At 36.0% G+C, this 18,513-nt stretch overlaps 1 protein-coding gene across 4 annotated transcripts in view; it reads right to left on the bottom strand.

The window, feature by feature from the left end:
• Positions 1-3,161: 3,161 nt before the first annotated feature.
• The window catches only part of Naa35 (N-alpha-acetyltransferase 35, NatC auxiliary subunit), a 103,926-nt gene continuing 88,574 nt past the window's right edge, over positions 3,162-18,513 (bottom strand). For 2 of the 4 annotated variants that reach the window (XM_047525659.1, XM_047525658.1), the window contains exons 16-23: positions 17,696-17,794; positions 16,983-17,161; positions 10,934-11,070; positions 10,069-10,136; positions 9,120-9,260; positions 8,604-8,726; positions 5,447-5,527; positions 3,163-4,359 (exon numbers count right to left, since the gene is read on the bottom strand). In XM_047525659.1, coding sequence (XP_047381615.1) covers positions 4,300-4,359; positions 5,447-5,527; positions 8,604-8,726; positions 9,120-9,260; positions 10,069-10,136; positions 10,934-11,070; positions 16,983-17,161; positions 17,696-17,794 — 888 coding nt within the window. In that variant the 3' untranslated portion in view covers positions 3,163-4,299. Of the gene's footprint in view, positions 4,360-5,446; positions 5,528-8,603; positions 8,727-9,119; positions 9,261-10,068; positions 10,137-10,933; positions 11,071-16,982; positions 17,162-17,695; positions 17,795-18,513 lie in introns of all 4 variants that reach the window. The other 2 variants (XM_047525660.1, XM_047525656.1) reach the window with 2 other exon arrangements.

The following is an 18,513-nucleotide window of genomic DNA, read 5'->3' as shown; positions in this document are numbered from 1 at the left end:
TAGATTTGGAAGCATCTGATACACCAATTTGTGTTTAAACCAATATTGCAAAGATCAGCCAAGGAACCAGTTTCTATCACACTTTAACGTGCCAGACCTCCTAATTCCTTTGCATCCCAGATATCCTGTGTTCTCACATCTTTCCTTGGTCCCAAGCTCCTAGCAATTTTCTTACCTTCTTTAGTCAGTTTCCACCTTAACTGTTGCAAACAGTTAGGAAGATAAAACAGTGTTTAAGGGACAAGGCCTAATCAGGAGAGGGAGGAGCCTTCCTGGGTTGTGGTATTTTAGCTAAAACTTAAGGAATCTGGAGTTACTGGCCAGAAGAGTCTTGGGAGTACAGAGGAAGCCAAAGGTACAGGTCAGAAATAAAGTGGGAGTGGCAAGGGCCAAATAGGGTATTCCTGGGTAAATATTAGGTCATGAGGCAGAGAACAGTGGATTTTAACTGAGTTGTAGGGCTTGCAATTTATCATCTTTTATGATCACACTAAATCTTCATAGAATAGAGTGGGGGAAAGTATGATTATTTCTCAAGCCCAGTTGAGTCGCTGTATTCCATTTCTTCACTCCACCCTGCACCTCAACTGATTTTTCAGCCTCTATCACACCCCTTCAAGCAAGAGCTCTCCCTAGTGTCAACAGCTACCTTTACATGCCAAATCCAGTGGGTCTAGTTGATCCTTCTGTTACTGATTATAGCTGTATGTGGCCCTGCAGTCTGCTTATCTTCCTGTAAGTCTCCTTTGCCATCTTTTTCCAGCACCCAGAAATAAAGTCAGAGGGGAAGGAAAAAGAGAAGCAAATGCCTCTTCCAAATCAAATAGGGGTGTTCTTTGACCAATATCTAAGGAAATATATTGTGTTTGTCAGGAAATTAAGCCATGTGAAAACTAAACAGTAGAACAGCAGTTTACCTAACAGTGGTATGGTATGTTTGAAGTAAGCTTTTTGTAGCTGCTTTCTGTAGCAGCCTCCCTATTCCCTGACCCAGTTGTAGAACTTAAGTCATCCCAAGCCTGTTTGAAGACCTATCTCAGGCTCTTTCCCTATGTAATCCCTAAGCAACCACAATCCCCAAAGCATTAATTTACATGTCTAGGGCCACATTTGATCTATTCATCAATCACCTCAGATTGCATCTTTCAGTTTCAGATAAAACTTCCAGCTTCATCAGATATCCCAAAGACATCACAATCTCTAGAGAATCCTCATGACCAAACTGTCTCCTATCTACATAAGCCAAGGGCACCTCTAGTTGCCAAAACCAAATACCGAATCACCCTTAATTCCACACAAACTTACCCATTCCTTTACCACTTCCTATTAGCCATACTGCTGAAACCTTCATATTCTATCCACTCTGCTCCACCCCCTTACCACTCCCTGAGTTAAGAACATTTTTTTCTTGTATAACCAACTCCCACTCATACCCTTCTTTTTGAATCATTCTGAAGCAGGCAGATCTGATTTAATCTCCTCACTTCCCTGGATAAAAGAATAAAGTCTAAATTCTTTAACCTGGCCACCCAGGTTCTTGAGGAATGCCTTCTCCTTACCTGTCAACCTCATCTCTCCAATTCCCTTTCTTGCTCCATTTTTATCCCAGTTTCCATCCTCTTGCCTCTAGGCTTGTGCACATTCTAGTTCCTTGTCTAGGTTCCTTTTATCAGCTAAAGACTCTTGGACCTTTAGGGCTCAGAAAGATGGTTCCATGAGGTGGATCTAAACCAATGTTAGCTGTTACTGTGACAAAATACCTGATGATCAAGTTTTTAAACTTTTTAAAAGGAAAGGTTAATTTTGGCTCACAGGTTCAGAAGTTCTGTGTGGTCTTGTTGCTCTGGGCCTGTGGTAACCAATGTTAGCTGTTACTGTGACAAAATACCTGATGATCAACTTTTTAAACTTTTTAAAAGGAAAGGTTAATTTTGGCTCACAGATTCATGAACTTCTGTGTGGTCTTGTTGCTCTGGGCCTGTGGTTGCGCAGTCCACTGTGGCAGGAGGGTGTGTAGTGGAGCTATTCACCACGTGGCAGCCAGGAAAGAGAGAAGAAACAGGAGGAGACCATGGGCTTCCAATATCCCCTCTGAGGGCATGGCTCCTAACAACCTAACTTCCAACCTCTTAATGTTCTACCACCTTCCAACAGTGGCAGAGGCTGGTTTGTAATACATGGGCCTTTGGGGGAATTTAAGACCCAAACTATAGCAACTAGCACATTGCATTTTTCTCACTGCATTTTACCTACCTGTTTTTTAGCATTCTTCCTAAGATTATAAGTTCTGTTGAGGGGAGAGAGTATCATTTCCCTGTTTATTTTTTAGGACCCTGAAATAGATTTTTTTATAAAAAAATTTTTAAAAGAACCTTTCTGATTAGAAACCTTAAAATCTTTAAAGCTACTTAAAAGGAAAGCACAAGATTCTATTAATGGCACACACTAATTCTTTGCTTTTTAGTTGATAATGAGTTAACAACAGGAATACTCTTTGTTCTTAAATTCACTTCAAAAAATATGCTCTTTAATTAACAGAATCTCAATAACTTTCCTCTGTGCTTGCTGACCCAGTCATAGTGGTTAAAAAATACCATAAGATCCTCTTAAAAACAATCCTGTTGCATTAACAGTTTTTTTTTTTTTTTCTCTTTTATGTATTTTTTAGAATATTTCCTATCTTGATCACTGGGAAGGAAAGAATAATTTTTCAGCTTTATAACTTGGTTGTCAGTGCCCTTTCTTTTAAACTTTTTCCTTTGATTCTTTGTTTCTTCTAATGCATATTTCCTACCATTTTTTTCCTTTGTTTAAAATGTTCAGAAATTACCAATCAGAAACAGTACTTTTCTTCTCAACAAATTAAATTGATTGAGCAAATATATCTTCTCCACAGTTCTAAGTTTCTATTTTACAGGTCATTTTTTTCTAAGACTTCTGGGTTCTGAAATTTCAGGCTCCCTATTATTCTTGGTTAAGGCCTGTGCCACTCTCAAGAAACAGACTACATTAGCTGAGGAATCAGGAACATCTTTATCCTAAAATCATCTCTCTTCTGGCAGGCAAGTTCAATGAGATTAGCTGCTTAAAAGTATCTCCAGGAAAAAGCTTCAATATCATAGTTTCAAGAAAAGTGTCAAGGGACTGGGGATACAGCTCACCAGTAAGCACTTGCCTATAGCATACATGAGGCTAGGTTCTGGATTTGCTCCTCAGCAAATGCAAATACACACAAAGGTGTCAAATCAGAATTAAGATATTTAAAACTCAGAACCTCTACCATAAACCAAATAAACTGTTGCTAGGTGTAGGCTAAACAACAAAAATCAATTTAAACCAGTGTAGCTCATTCTACTAATATATTCCCCTAAAACGGCAGACTCCAAATACCTGGACAGCTGCCATCGCAAACACCAGAGCAGGAACAGGAAGAGAAATAGGCAGCAAAGGAAGGGTAGGGCCTCTGGCACCCAGCACTTGTTGGAACAGGTGGACTGAAGTCAAGTTCTCAAAGCAGAGGATATTGAACAGAACCCCACTTGAATGTTTCATGGATTAAACTAAATATGAAGTAAATGAAAAGGAATATGCTACATTTAAATCTAGACCTAAAATTTAACAATCTATATACATTTCTACCTTGCTACTGTTTAAATGCTACCAGCAAGCAATGTGTAGTCTTTTAAGAGTTCGTAAAGTTAATATTTCTTTTAAATGTCTGTATTCTTATATCTATGTCATGACACATACAATTTCCATGTTATTTAGCCTCCCTTTGTATCTTAGAGATTTTTAAAAAACCTTCTAAATTAATTTTGCCAAAGTCTCATCTAAGTGTTCAATAAATTGCTTGATTTGAAACTACTTTTGGATAATTTGTTTTTGAACTGCTAAAATCGTAAAGAGCAAACACCTTCAGTTCTTAACACGTATCAACAAAGTGGTACCATTTTTCATCTCCAATGATGCACTGTTTTTTTGTCAAGAAATTTATTATCCTTTACAAACACTATTTTCACTCAATCATTCATAAAAAATGATTTATGATTAAATCTGTAATAAAACCATATAACGTTCATCAATGCATTCAGTAAGACCAATTTCATCCATGGAACATAATAAACCACTTTAAAACAGCAGTTTTCATTTAACATCATGTAAGGCTGTCAAACTAAAAGTATTCCTTATAATGGGCTGTTATCCAAGAAATCCATTTCACTTTACGTTATGTGGTAAGACTGATGGATATAACCTCTGGGAGCAGAATCTGAAAGTAGATTCTATCACCTTTTCAGTCTCTCAAACAAGTTTCACAACAGGAAAATATTTGTGAACAGAGAAATCAAATTCAGGAGGGACCTGTAAAGGAAAACCAGAAAGTCAATTTTTGCATTTACTAGTATACAGGCAATAAATAGAACAAACATTATTTTTAGAGTTTCTTGTATTTTTAGAAATGAGGCAGCACAAAAGAGATAAAAAATTGATTTAATGACAAGTCAGGAACTAACCTGGAGGAAAAATGATTTAACTTGTTTCTGGGTTAATGAAGGTCATCACAAAACATACCGACCAGCTGTTTTCTATCTTCCAAAAATGGTTAAAAGGAAAATGGGAGTTAAATTACAGAGAGGAACTCAATTAGACCAGGGAATAGCAAATTTTTTACTTTCAGGGTTGTTGATGGTACTAAGTAATAAAATGAGAGTCATTAGTACAACAGAGCAAGAGAAAAGGAAGACAGATCATAGAAAATCAATGAGAATAAACAAGGTGAAGCACAAATGCCATCAAAAGCCCTGTGACCTTGGCCTCTTATGTGGAGCTAATGCTAACAGGTTGAAGCAACAGTGATGATACAGCAGCATTACCAAGGGAAACCTAAAGACTCACATCTTCTGAGGCTTTAGAAAGAAGTTTTTCAGTTATTGAAACATTTGCCTTTCCAAAGGTAGATGACTTTTAAGTACTTCAATACTTCTCCTCTATCTTTGTTTTTACCCATTTTCTTTTTTATCCCAAGTCATTCAGTAATTTACATGGGATGGGGGAAAGAAAGCAGACTCAAAATTTTCAGTCATAAAATGTATGTCAAGCCAGCAATAGGAGTGCATGCCTATAAATCCAGCAACTCAGAAGACTGAGGCAGGAGGATCACCACTAAGTTCAAGGCCATCCTCAGCAACTTAGTGACACCCTGCCTCAGAAAAAGGGAAGCGAGGTGTTTGCTAGGGATGTGGCTCAGTGGTTAAGTGCCTCTGAGTTCAATCTCCAGTACCAAAAATAAAAAATAAAGGCAAACTTTAATTTATATTTTGCTGACAGAAACGTTTTAGGATTGCTTTTGCTCATTTTGTTTAGGATTATTTTTTTTCTGTAATACTATTTACACATTGAATTTTTTAAAATGTGACATTTCACAGTAATTTCCCCCACAATGTATTACCTTTGACTCTTTTTTGTGTCCTCCTGCCAACAACTTCATAACCACAAAATTGGGTTTGGCAACCTTTAAAATTCTATTGACCTAAAACAAGAACAGAATTAAGCTATCGTAACAATAAAATTCATAGTCAAAAGTTTGTTATGTAAGAGACATGAATAGGAACTTGGCTCAATGGAAGTGTTGAAAGTTTATTAAATAAAGGCATTTTAAAAACTTCATTTCAGACAACTCTGAAGCCCTGGAAGGGCTGCTGTATCGTATTTTCATGAAAAGAACAGAACACCAGGCTGCCAAGCCCTGCAAAGGCAGCACAGTGTAGTGCCTGGAGGGAGCACTGTGGAGTTCGGGGAGTGGAACTGTGGAGTTCAGCTGAATGTTTTCAAATCCCAGCTGTGGAACTAAAAAGCTGTGAACCCTCTGGCAAGGTTTCTACTCTCTCTGTTCCTCAGTTTCTTCATCTGTAAAAATGGAGATAGGTTTGTTGTGAGGATTAAATGAGTTAATATGTACTATAGTGCTTCATAATGATGTTTTCGCCAATAGAAGGTTGTTCTGCGACGACATATGTGATGGTGGTCCCCTAAGACATCACCTACAGTCAAACTGGTTTGTCTTAAGTATGCTATGATGTCCACACAACATTGTTTAACAAAGCATTCTCAGGACATCTTCCATCATTAAGTGACACATGATGGTATTAAAAGCTCAGAATCAAGACTGACAAGAAGTTGAGTGTCCCTTGAGTACTAAGTGTTATTTTTGACCACCAATTGTTTAAAGGCTTTATTTGAACACAATTTGAACACAACAGTGAAACAAAATCCTTGATTTCTCTTAGAGAATAATCCAAAAAGTTCCCACTGCTGCTTTCTTCCAGACTTCTCAATGGAAATAAACATTATCACAAGTTCAGCACTGGCTTCCCCTCATCAGACATCCACACCTGCCTAGCTCAGAGCTCCAAGTCTATTGGGTAGCTCAAATTTAACATGTCTAAAACTCCACCCCTGTCTGGCCTCCTGTTAGTCTTGCCCACATCAATCAATGCATCCAGTTGCTCAGGTCAAAATCCTTGAAGTCATCCATGATTTCTCCTTTTCTCTCACATCTTACATCTAATCCACCAGTCAATCCAAAAAACTTGAAGGTAATCACTTTTCATTACCTCCACTGTCACCACAACCTCTTTCTTGCACTAATCCTATCGTCTACTCCCTGATTGGGTCCCCAGATTCTATTTTTTGCCCTGCAACAGTCTATTTTCAGCACAGTGCCAAAGTGATCCTTTACAACCCAAGTCAGATCTGATTGCTCCTCTGCTCAAAACCCTCCAGTAGCTCACTCCTATGTTCCTCCCACTCCAGCCACACCACTCCTTGGCTGCTATTAAAATATCCTGGGCATCACTTGTCCTGCATCTTTCTCCATGCAGATTCCAGCACCCCTCCCCCCAACCTCTATGAGGGCTGGAATTTGTATTTTCTGGTGAGGACACTAAGTGGTCAATAAATCTTTGCTAAGTGAATGAAATTCCCACTAAATGAAATGTGCCATCTATTACAGGTATATCTCTGAAATTTATACATTCCCACTTATTGTCTTATATTAGATGGAATATGATTTTTTTCAAACTTTCAGCCAAGTGCAGTGGTAGCACAAGCCTGTAATCCCAGCAACCTGGGAGGTTGAGGTAGGAGGATCATTAGTTTAAGGTCAGCCCCAGCAACTTAGTGAAACCCTGTCTCAATATTAAAAATAAAAAGGGCTGGGAATATAGATGTAGCTCAGTGATAAAGTTCCCCTGTGTTTGGGGATCACTCCTCCACCCACAAAAATCTCTCGTCTATTTTTTTCTGGCACTAGGGATAGAATTCAGAGCCTTGCACATATAAGGAAAATGCTTTACCACTGAGCTACATCCTAGCCTATCTCTCATTCAAGGCAATCAGCTCTCCTAAGTCAAACACTTCATTAATAATCTATCTTTCTAGAGATATTATATATTCATATAAGAGAATACTTGCATACATAGTTTTCATCCCCTTTTGATTGAAATGGCAGTATACAGTATACTATTCTGCACCTTGCTTTTTAAACATTACATCCTGAAGAGCACGGCTTTATAGCATATAAAGATCTTTCTTACCCTTCTTAAAGCTGTAGAGTATTCCAATGAATAGATATGTCATTATTTTACAGACTCCCAGCTAATGGATGCTAAAGTTTCTTCCATTTTTTTTTTTTTTGCTATAAGAAATACCCTGCTATAGTGAATACTCATACATTCACCACTCCCTCACTTCCTGTTCATGCATGTATTTATAAGATAAAACCTAAGAAGCAGAATTGCTGAATCTAAGCTTTTGTGTGTGTGTGTGTTTTAAAGAAGATGGGATGCAATACCTTTATTATATTTATTTATTTTTTATGTGGTGCTGAGGATCAAACATAATGCCTCACACATGCTAGGCAAGGGCTCTACCACTGAGCTACAACCCCAGCCCAGCATTTGTGCTTTTTGATGGATACTACTAAATCATCCTTCCATGGATATATCCCCTCAAATCACATAGTACCTGTTACAGGAAACTCTTACAGAATAAATTTATCTCAATAAACATAGGAATACAGCAAATTACTAAAATATCACAAGCCTGAAACTTATTATTTTACCTTTTTTTATTTTTGTACTGGGGGTTGAACTCAGGGGCACTCGACCACTGAGCCACATCCTCAGTCCTATTTTCTGTATTTTATTTAGAGACAGGGTCTCACTGAGTTGCTTAGCACCTTGCTTTTGCTGAGGCTGGCTTTGAACTCTTGATCCTCCTGTCTCAGCCTCTCGAGCTGCTGGGATTACAAGCATGTGCCACTGCACCCGGCTATATTTTACTTATTTTCAAAGTTTATTCTGATAGTTCAAAATAAAGTCTTCAAAAGTAATAGCCTTTAAACAGACAGCTTGAATAATGTTCCTGTGATAAATGGCCAAATCATTTTTCATATTTTGCACTTAACAAGGTCAGGCTGGCAAAGCTGTTTAAAATCCTTGGCAAAAAAAATTACAGACTGTTTATTAATAATATAAAGTCCACACAGTAGTAAGATATGTATTGCCTACAAGCTTACCCACTAGAATCAATGAATTCAGTCTTACCTCATGGTCTGGGTTGGGGATATTTTCCAAAATCATTTTTGCCTGCTGAAAGTGCTTACTAGCTGCCACATACAGTTCTGGTGACTGAGGAGGAGGGCTGTATTTATTGAGATCAGACATTTCCTAAAAAGAAGGGGGAATATTACTCAAAGTGTTTTTAATGTGAAGTATTCTAAAGTACATTTTTAAACTATTATAGAATTCTACATTGAGTTTCCATTCATACAAAGATATGAAACAAATATGCAGCACATCTCCCTGTTATTTTTCCCTAGGTAACATTCAACTTTCAAACCCAATATACTGCCTCATGTTATTGTCATAATTTAATTAACTGGTAAGGTGATGCATATATCCAACAAAGCCAAACAATTTTCACACTATTTAAAATTGCTGCTTTCATTATTTGCCTTAAGGACACAGAATGTTTGACTATTTTTTAACAAGATGGTTAGGTATGTATCTCTAAGAAGGTTAAGACTAGCTATACAATGATTTCACTGTGTGTAGGTTCACCTTGAACTGTAGGTAGTGCACTGGCGGTGGGGTCATCACACTGTTGAATGGAGCAAACCTGTGCTCATACCGAACTTGTTCACTATCAAGTTCAAACTTGGGTTTGCGTACTTTGCCATCCATGTCAAATGCTACCATGGTCTGAAGAAAAGGAAATGAGAAGAGGAAAACATACGAAAAAGCAAACATCTTCAATAATAAAGAAACCAAACAGCAATTTATATATATTTGAAACAATTCATGGCTCAGAAATCAAACAGGAAGAGAAAACTAACTTATTAGTCATTCTAATATTATGTGCCATGTGTTTTGTTTTCTTGGTACTAGGGATTGGGACGCAGGGGTGTTTACCACTGAGCTGCATCCTCAGTCTATTTTGTTTTTTCTTCTGAGACAGGTTCTCACTGAGTTGCTTAGGGACTCACTAAGTTACTGAGGCTGGCAAGTGAAGCCTTCCATTTCTAGAGTGGCTGGGATTACATGTGTGCACACTGACCCTGGTTCTGCTTTATGGATTTTAGTTGCTTCAAATCATTTTTTGAGTTGCCAAATACAACTTAAAAGTTTTACTCACTACCTCCCGAAAATTCCTGCTTTTGCTTATGCCATTCATTGCGGAGCCCACCCCCTTCCAAACATACTTCTAAAAAAAACCCCCAAATACCATCACATCCACGAAAGCTTTCCTGTTTATCAGAGGTAAGCTCTTAATTAGGCATTAATTAAGTCATGTATGAAGCAAGAGACCAATGTACTCAGTATGAAATGTCAGACAGTTCAAATGTTTGTTGAAAACTAGACTTCAAAAAGAATAACCTTTAAGCAAAGGGGAAGTAAAACAAAGGTCAAATTAAAACCTGGAAAGAATCATGGAAGAGTTCATTTTAAGTAGATTGTATGATAGCAATATAGTTAAACAGCAAGCAGAACTTCACTTTCAAAAACTTACTTTAAACATTCCAGCACACATGTTCTGATATGCCTGGCTCATTGTGATCTCTCGGCTCAATGGGCGAACTGTAATTACAGAGAAAATCTTCTATATTCTTTTCTTTCCTACCTCTTACATTATGGTAGGAGAAAATTTAATCTTAAAAGCTCTTTCAGCTTGTTTATTAAACTTCATTTTGCTCCTATAGACTAAATTTTGTTTTATGACCATAATTTGCAAATAATACAACTGAAAACCTAATAATTTTATAGCTAATACTATAAAATTCTAGAATGAAATAATTTTAAACCTGTCTGAAATCACCAGACTTAACTTGTTAACACAGGAAACCCATGAATAGTAATTCAATGACCAACACAAACTGCTTAAATTCTAAGGAAACACAAAGTAGTATTTTATGATTATAGTGATATCTGCTACTAAGTGATCAATAGTGCATCCCTTAAAACACTGTCTCTTTCCTCATGATCCTGGGACTATGCCTCAGGAGTTCTGTGCCATCTTCCTGTGCCCACTGTTAACAGTACAGCTGTACAGCTACCTTCCTTCTGAGCCCTCTGGCTCTGTCCATGTCTTGTTCCCTAACCTGTCTGACCTGCATACTCCATGTGGTTACTTTCTTGATACAAGATCTGCTGATACATGGAATAAAAAAAAAATCAAAGAAAGGTAAAGAAAGGAATCAAAATGGCTTATATCACTATTACTGGAACTCCATTTCTACCTTTTAATCTCTAAAGGGATGAAGAACTAAAATATAATGACTAATTCACTTATTACAATTCACAAAGAGCTTTCCATTTTGTCAAAAGTAAAGTACTCTCTACTGTTCTTTTTTAAGCTGAAAAGAAGTCCACAGCACCTTTCTTTTTTTTCTTTGTTTTTTTACTGCTACGACCTTTCTGTTGTTCTTCCATTATCCTTTCCTCTGCCATTTGAGAACCATCGGCACGACTCAATGTTGACATCAACCATGCATAAAGGAATTCAGAGAGATACCTTGAAGGATACAAGGATACAAGTTAATGGTACATGTCTAAATGAGACAGCTTTATCAACACATGTATTAGCAATAATGAATAGTCTTTATTAATTCACTTTATTTATTTTACCTTTAGGAGCTAGGGATAGAGCACAGGGTCTCATACATGCTTAGTACACACTCTACCAAGTTATATACCTTCAGTTCCAAAGGGATAATTTTATAAGGTTTTGTGATAACATATGATCATATTCAATGATAGATTACGTTTTATAACAAATAAGCATTAGTGATGAAACATCTGAAAGGAAAACATTGCTGTTCACAATAGCCTCAAAAAAAATAAAATACTTGGGAATCAATCTACCAAAGAGGCGAAAGATCTCTACAATGAAAATTACAGAACATTAAAGAAAGAAACTGAAGAAGACCTTAGAAGAAAGATCTTCTATGTTCTTGGATAGGCAGAATTAATATCAAAATGGCCATACTTCCTATATCCAAAGGACTTAAAATCAGCATACTACAGAGTTACAGCCACATCAATGTTCATAGCTGCTCAATTCACAATAGCCAGACTGTGGAACCAACCTAGATGTCCTTCAATTGATGAATGGATAAAGAAACTGTGGTATATATATATAATGGAATATTACTCAGTTATAAAGAATAATAAAATTATGGCATTTGCAGGCCAATGGATGAAATTGGAGAATATTATGCTAAGTGAGATAAGCCAATCTCAAAATTCCAAAAGACGAATAATCTCGCTGATAAACGGATGACGACACATAATGGGGGTGGGAGTGGGGCAAGAATGAAGGAAGGAGGGACTGTATAGAGGGAAAAGAGGGGTGGGAGGGGTGGGGGCTAAGGAAAAAATAACAGAATGAATCAAACATCATTACCCTATGTAAATGTATGATTACGCCAATGGTATGCTGTTACTCCATGTACAAACAGAAACAACATGTATCCCCTTTGTTTACAATAAAAATAAATTTTAAAAAATGGCCATACTTCTAAAGGTGCTATACAGATTTAACACAATTCCAATGAAAATCCCAATGACACTTCTCATAGAAATACAGAAAGCAATCATGAAATTCATCTGGAAGAACAAAAGATCCAGAATAGCAAAAACAATCCTGGGCAGGAAGAATGATGCAGGAGGTATCACAATACCAGACCTTAAAATCTACTATACAGCAACAGTAACAAAAATGGCATGGTATTGGCACCAAAATAAGACAGGTAGACCAAAGGGACAGGATAGAAAACATGGAGACATACCCATGTAAGTACAGTTATCTCATACTAGACAAAGGTGTCAAAAACTTACAATGGAGAAAAGATAGCCTCTTCAACAAATGGTGCTGGCAAAACTGGAAATCCATATGCACTAAAATGAAATTAAACCCCTATCTCTCACCCTGTACAAAACTCAACTCAAAATGGATCAAGGATCTAGGAATTAGGCCCAAGACCCTTCACCAAATAGAAGAAAAAGTAGGTCCAAATCTCCATCCTGTTGGCTTTGGATGAGACTTCCTTAACAAGACTCCCAGAGCATAAAAAATAAAAGCAGCAATCAGTAAATGGGATAGATTCAAACTAAAAAGCTTTTCCTCAGCAAAGGAAACAATCAATAATGTGAAAAGAGTGCATACAGAGTATGAAAAAATCTTTTCCACATGCGCTTCAGACAGAGCACTCATCTCCAAAATTTATAAAGAACTTAAAAAACTTTACAAAGTACAAAGAACCCAATCAATCAATGGGCTAAGGAACTGGGAAGATACTTCACAGAAGAAGATATACAGGTGATTGACAAATATATGAAAAAGTGCTCATCATCTCTAGTAATTAGAGAAATGCAAATTAAAACCACCCTAAGATTTCATCTAACTCCAGTTAGAATGGCTATTATCAAGAACACAAGCAATAGTAAGTATTGGTGTGGGTATGGGGAAAAAGGCACACTCACACATTGCTGGTGGAGTTGCAAATTGGTGCAGCCACTCTGGAAAGTAGTAGGGAGATTCCTCAGAAAACTTGGAATGGACCCACCATTTTGACCCAGCTATCCCACTCCTCGGTTTATACCAAAGGACTTAAAATCAGCATACTACAGTGATGGAGCCACATCAATATTCATAGCTGCTCAATTCACAATAGCTACATTGTGGAACCAACCAAGATGCCCTTTAATAGTTGAATGGATAAAAAAACTGTGGTATATATACAAAATGGAATGTTACTCAGCCATAAAGAAGAATAAAATTATGATATCTGCTGGTAAATGGTTGGAGATGGAGAATATCATGCTAAGTGAACTAGGCCAAGCCAAAAAAACCAAAGGCCAAATGTTTTCTCTGATAAGTGGATGAGGATACATAACAAGGGGGAGGGGCGGGGGGGCGGAGAGAAGAATGAAGGAACTTTAGATGGTGTAGAGGAATCTGGGGCAGGAGGGGGTGGGGTACAGAAAGATAGTAGAAAGAAACAGTATTACCCTATGTACATGTATAATTACATGAATGGTGTGAATCTACACTGTGTACAATTATAGAAATGAAAAGTTGTACCCCATTTGTATACAATGAATCAAAATGCAGTCTGTAAAAAGTAAAGAAGATTTTAATTAAAAAAAAAAGAAGAAAAAGAAAGAAGCATTAAGCTAGGCCTGGTGATACACACCTGTAATCTCAGCAGTTCAGGAGGCTGAGGCAGGAGGGTCTCGAGTTCAAAGCCAGCCTCAGCAAAAGTGAGGCGCTAAGCAACTCAGTGAGACCTGTCTCTAAATAAAATACAAAAATAGGGCTGGGGATATGGCACGGTGTTTGGTACCCCTGAGTTCAATCCCTGGTACATCCCCCACTCCCAAAGTAATTAATTTCCCTTTTCACATTTTATATAACATCTTTGTTAATTGTTCTAATTAGTCATATATGACAGTAGAATGCACTTTGACACATCATACATAAATGGAGTATAAATTTTTGATAATTATAAACATACGTACTACAAATGAATGCCCACTAAATTGTTTTTATTATCAGAACACTTTTCACCTCAGTCTTTTAAGAAAAAAATTTTTTTGCCTGTTAATCATAAAAGCAAGCAAAGCAAGTGAGGCAAATAAATTCAGAAAATGGCATAAAATTACTGGCATTATAGAAAACTACTCTAAAACATTAAGAATGCTTGTAACTTACTTGAGTTTATTCAATAAATGTAAAATAGAATATTCTACCACATACTTAATTTTTCAGAATTTTAAACAAACTAAACCTGAGACGTAGTTCCAATGTGGGACGTGAATATATCTTTTGTAATATATTCAATAATAAAAAAAAACTACAGTATGTGAAAATCACAGATTTATAAGAAACTTCATGATCAAGTTTGAGTATATAATGCCTACTTCCAATATTTCCCAGAAAAATGTAAGACAGTTTACAATACCAAACCCATATAAAACAAAATATTTTAAAGTAATACAGAAACTAGTCAAAAGACAAATGGAATGACTTAGTATTGTGAAGCGAAACCAACCACTTTGTTTTTTGTAGTTAAGGCAAAAAGTAAAATATAATTTTATCTGATAAACAAAAAGTATCTAATTTCATCTGAAGAGAAAATAACTCCTGGCACTGAATTTAAGAAAAGCATTTATTGGGTGGGTGTGGTAGTACATGCTTGTAATCCCAGCTATTCTGGAAGCTGAGGCAGGAGGATCACAAGCTTGAGGCCAGACGGGCAACTCTGGGTGACTCTCAAAAATAAAAAGGTCTGGGACGTAGTTCAGTGATAGAGTGCCCCAGGTTTAATCCCCAGTACCACAAAAAGAAAGATAAGCATTTGCTATAGTATCCTTTTATGATACAAATACAAATGAAAAAAATTTCCCCTCTACAATACAAAACCTGAGGGTATATATATCCTCTATCTTAATGAAGAATTTCTAGAGGGAATTAATAGTGCAATTCCATCTCTGAATTATTTACTCTTTAAGGAGAGAGAAATGAAGGAAGAAACTGACAGGATTCAGGCCTTTCTCCTCAAACATCAGGTACTTCAATGAGCTTTTATTACATGCTTTATCAAAATTAATACACAAGTATATTTACGCAGAGTCAGAATACTAACATTCTAAACCAATGTTTCTCAAACTGCCATGTGAGGGTCCACAGCACTGTCAGCTGGGAATTAATTAGAAGAGGAAATAATTGGGTCCTGCACTAGACCTACTAACCCAGGAACTCTAGGGACTGAGTTCAACAAGTGACTACGGTGCATGTTAACAATGAAGAATCACTTTCTGCTGTACATTTCGAAAGAATCTACATGCTTTGGGGATCACATTCATGAACAACAACAGAAGATTATTTTGGAAAATGTAGGAGTCCAATCTGTAATTTTGAAGCCAAAAAGCAGGTCAGAACTAACTTAAAGGGCACAGCAGTACTTATAGGCAAAATTAACATTTCTTTTGTTAATAAGATATGAACCTGTTTATGTATTTGTAATGGGGTATCTATCATTCATTTGCTGATTAAGATCCCATTTCTTTGAGAGGAAAAGAAAAAGTTGTATTTTCATTTGAGAAAACAAGAGCAAAGCTTCCAATTAGCTGCCTCAAGTCACAAAGAAAAAGAACATGAGCCTACTCCTCTACATAATCAAGAGGAACAGCTACTATGAGCTAATAACAAAATGTATCCCAAGTAGCATGGGTTATTTGGTATTATCTATATAAATGTTAAAAAATATTTAGATTATGTAGAGGGAAATGAGAGGGGGGATATGAAAAATGGTGGGCTGAGACATCATTACTCTATGTATATGTAAATTACACGAATGGCATGAATCTATATCATGCACAACCATAGAAACGAAAAGTACCCCATTTGTGTACAATGAGTCAAAATGCAGTTTGTTAAAAAAAAAAAAAAAGTAAATTATTCTCTTATTACCACAGCCAATACTGAAATTCAATTTTCATAGCCAAGAGTTAAGATCCCTTGCTGCTCATGATAACAAAAGTGTCATCTGTGTAGAAGAAAATTACTTTTCTTCCTCAGAGCAAAGACTCCAAGGAATATTTTTTAAATTAAATATATTCAAATAAATTAAAAAGGCAAATAAATAAATTCAAATAAATTAAAAAGGCAAATAAAAAATAAAAAGGCAAACTGTAAAGTCTAATTTGTCAAATTTAGGTGTTTATGATGAGTAACACAGGTAATTGTTAATTTGAAATTATCTCCACACTTTGCCAGACTAAGACTGATGCAAGATACCTGAATTCATTAACACTCAATGTTCTTGAAATTATTTTCCATGACAACTTTGTCATGCCTAAGATAATGTCAAACACACTGTCTTAGTAGGTTTCTTTATCCCGTCCTCCAGTGAAAGGGAAGAACTTATCTACTGAAGATCATCCCTGATCAACTCCAGAGTTAAAACACCAAGTTTCAGGGCCAGAGCATGAAACAGTTATGTTCCGAGTGATCATTCTGGCTGTGTGTAATTTCTTCCCAGGAGAAAAAAGATCTGGTTCCACTTTGAACTTTCACTCCATCAATACATCCATCAAGTACATCAGTGCCCTGAGTCAGGGCAAAATGAGTTTTCTTCATAAAAGCAAATAAAAGATCTTCAATTAATCTATTTACTTTGGAGTCACTTTTATTAATTTTTACATAAATATTCAAATGGATGGGAAAACATTTGTACAATATTACAGCACTAAACATATTCAAGTTGACCCAGCTCTAATTTTCGATAGCCATTTTTCCAACTGTCCTACATCCAAACTACACTAAATGAAAAAGTACTCTGATATCACACTATTTTACAGATGCTCTCTCAGCATCTTATACACTCCCCCCACCAATTTTAACTCAAACTGTTCTCTTACCAGTATATGTAATAGTACTCATGCATGCTGTAGAGTTCCAATTCAAAGCCACTTAGAAGATACTGTATCATAATTCGAAGGTTATGATAAAGGACCCAGGTTCCTAAACAGGCCAAATGTTGCCTTTGGGGTTCTTGTTTCAACAGCATAGTGTGAAGTGCTGCATCAACCTTCTCTGCCTGTCAAAATGGCAGAACATTGAAATTTTTTTTAGGTCATAAGAGAACTTAAAATCTCACCACCCAAAGGACTCCTACTTTGAAACGCATTTTTGGTTACATTTATATGCAAAGTTCTCATTTCACAATAGTTAACATTTACTTAAACTAAAAGATACCCATTTTAAATGACAAAATACAAATAATTGACTTAAGGTCAATTAATAACTCCCACAAAGTAAATTAAAAATTATTACAATTTATTATAATGTAAACTTGCTATAAAATCATAGTTCTCTAATTTATCCTGATAGTTCTTCATAATTTATCCTGATTAACAAAGATATAAATTGTTTATCAGCTTGAATTACTATTGTTTCCTTCAATAACCTCTTCATTTGGTATATATGAAACTATTAAAATTCTTAGGTAAAAGTTACTTTTCACTCATCTAAAAATTAGTGAAAAATTAGTCACCCTATTGTTCCAAAGAATTGTTTTTGAAAATCCAGGCAAAGTGTGAGAATTAATTTTAGAAAAGAAGCAAATTCTTACCTCATCCTGCAAAGTAGCAAATTCCTCAAGAATATGACCAAGCTTATCTCTCTGTCGAGCTCTGTTATGTCCATGGATCTGAATAAGACTACAAAATGGCTGTAATACACATATAATTTGTTAACCATCAATGTGACATTTCCTTATACAAAAGAATAAACATTCCAAGTTCTCAAAATCTGGCTTCAGGGGAAGAAATTCTGTGTATTTAAAAATCAGGCCTATTTTTTATAGTGATGTTTATTTTTAAAGAATGTTAATAACAGAATTTATCAATAACTAGAAAAAAGAGGATGAAATTATATTGTCATATTGTGTGCATATATGAATATGAAACAACAAATCCCATCATTATGTATATCTGTAACGCAGCAATAAAAAAATGTGGAAAGAAAAAAAACGGCTGTTGGTGAAACCTGTTTTCAAATGGCAGAAATATCTTCCTTCAATCTTGAGATATATTTCAAGAGGACAATTTCTCTTCTATTTATTTTAAGCCAAACCCCAAGTGTTCAAAGCCCATGTTTCTGTGCTACTTTAAATACAACAGAATACCTAACAATTATGTGACTTGAGTAATGGCTAATATTTATAAACCCTAAGGTTTTTCTATTACTAGTCTCTTTATATAGTGCTCTCATAAAATAACATTTCACTAATCAGAGAGTAAACATGTGCAACAGAATGCTCTGATTTTAAAAATACAAGTAAGATCTTTGAAGTATAATACGGTTTTATATTTGTACATTTTGATAGACAGTATCTCCTCTGATCAACTATTCAAAGAGAGGTACAGAGGAGGTACAGTCTGAGTATCT

The sequence above is a fragment of the Sciurus carolinensis genome, chromosome 14 (assembly GCF_902686445.1).
Source record: "Sciurus carolinensis chromosome 14, mSciCar1.2, whole genome shotgun sequence".
NCBI classification, from domain to species: Eukaryota; Metazoa; Chordata; class Mammalia; order Rodentia; family Sciuridae; genus Sciurus; species Sciurus carolinensis.
Note: the sequence above shows the minus strand (reverse complement) of the source record. Positions and strands in the feature narration are given on the sequence as shown.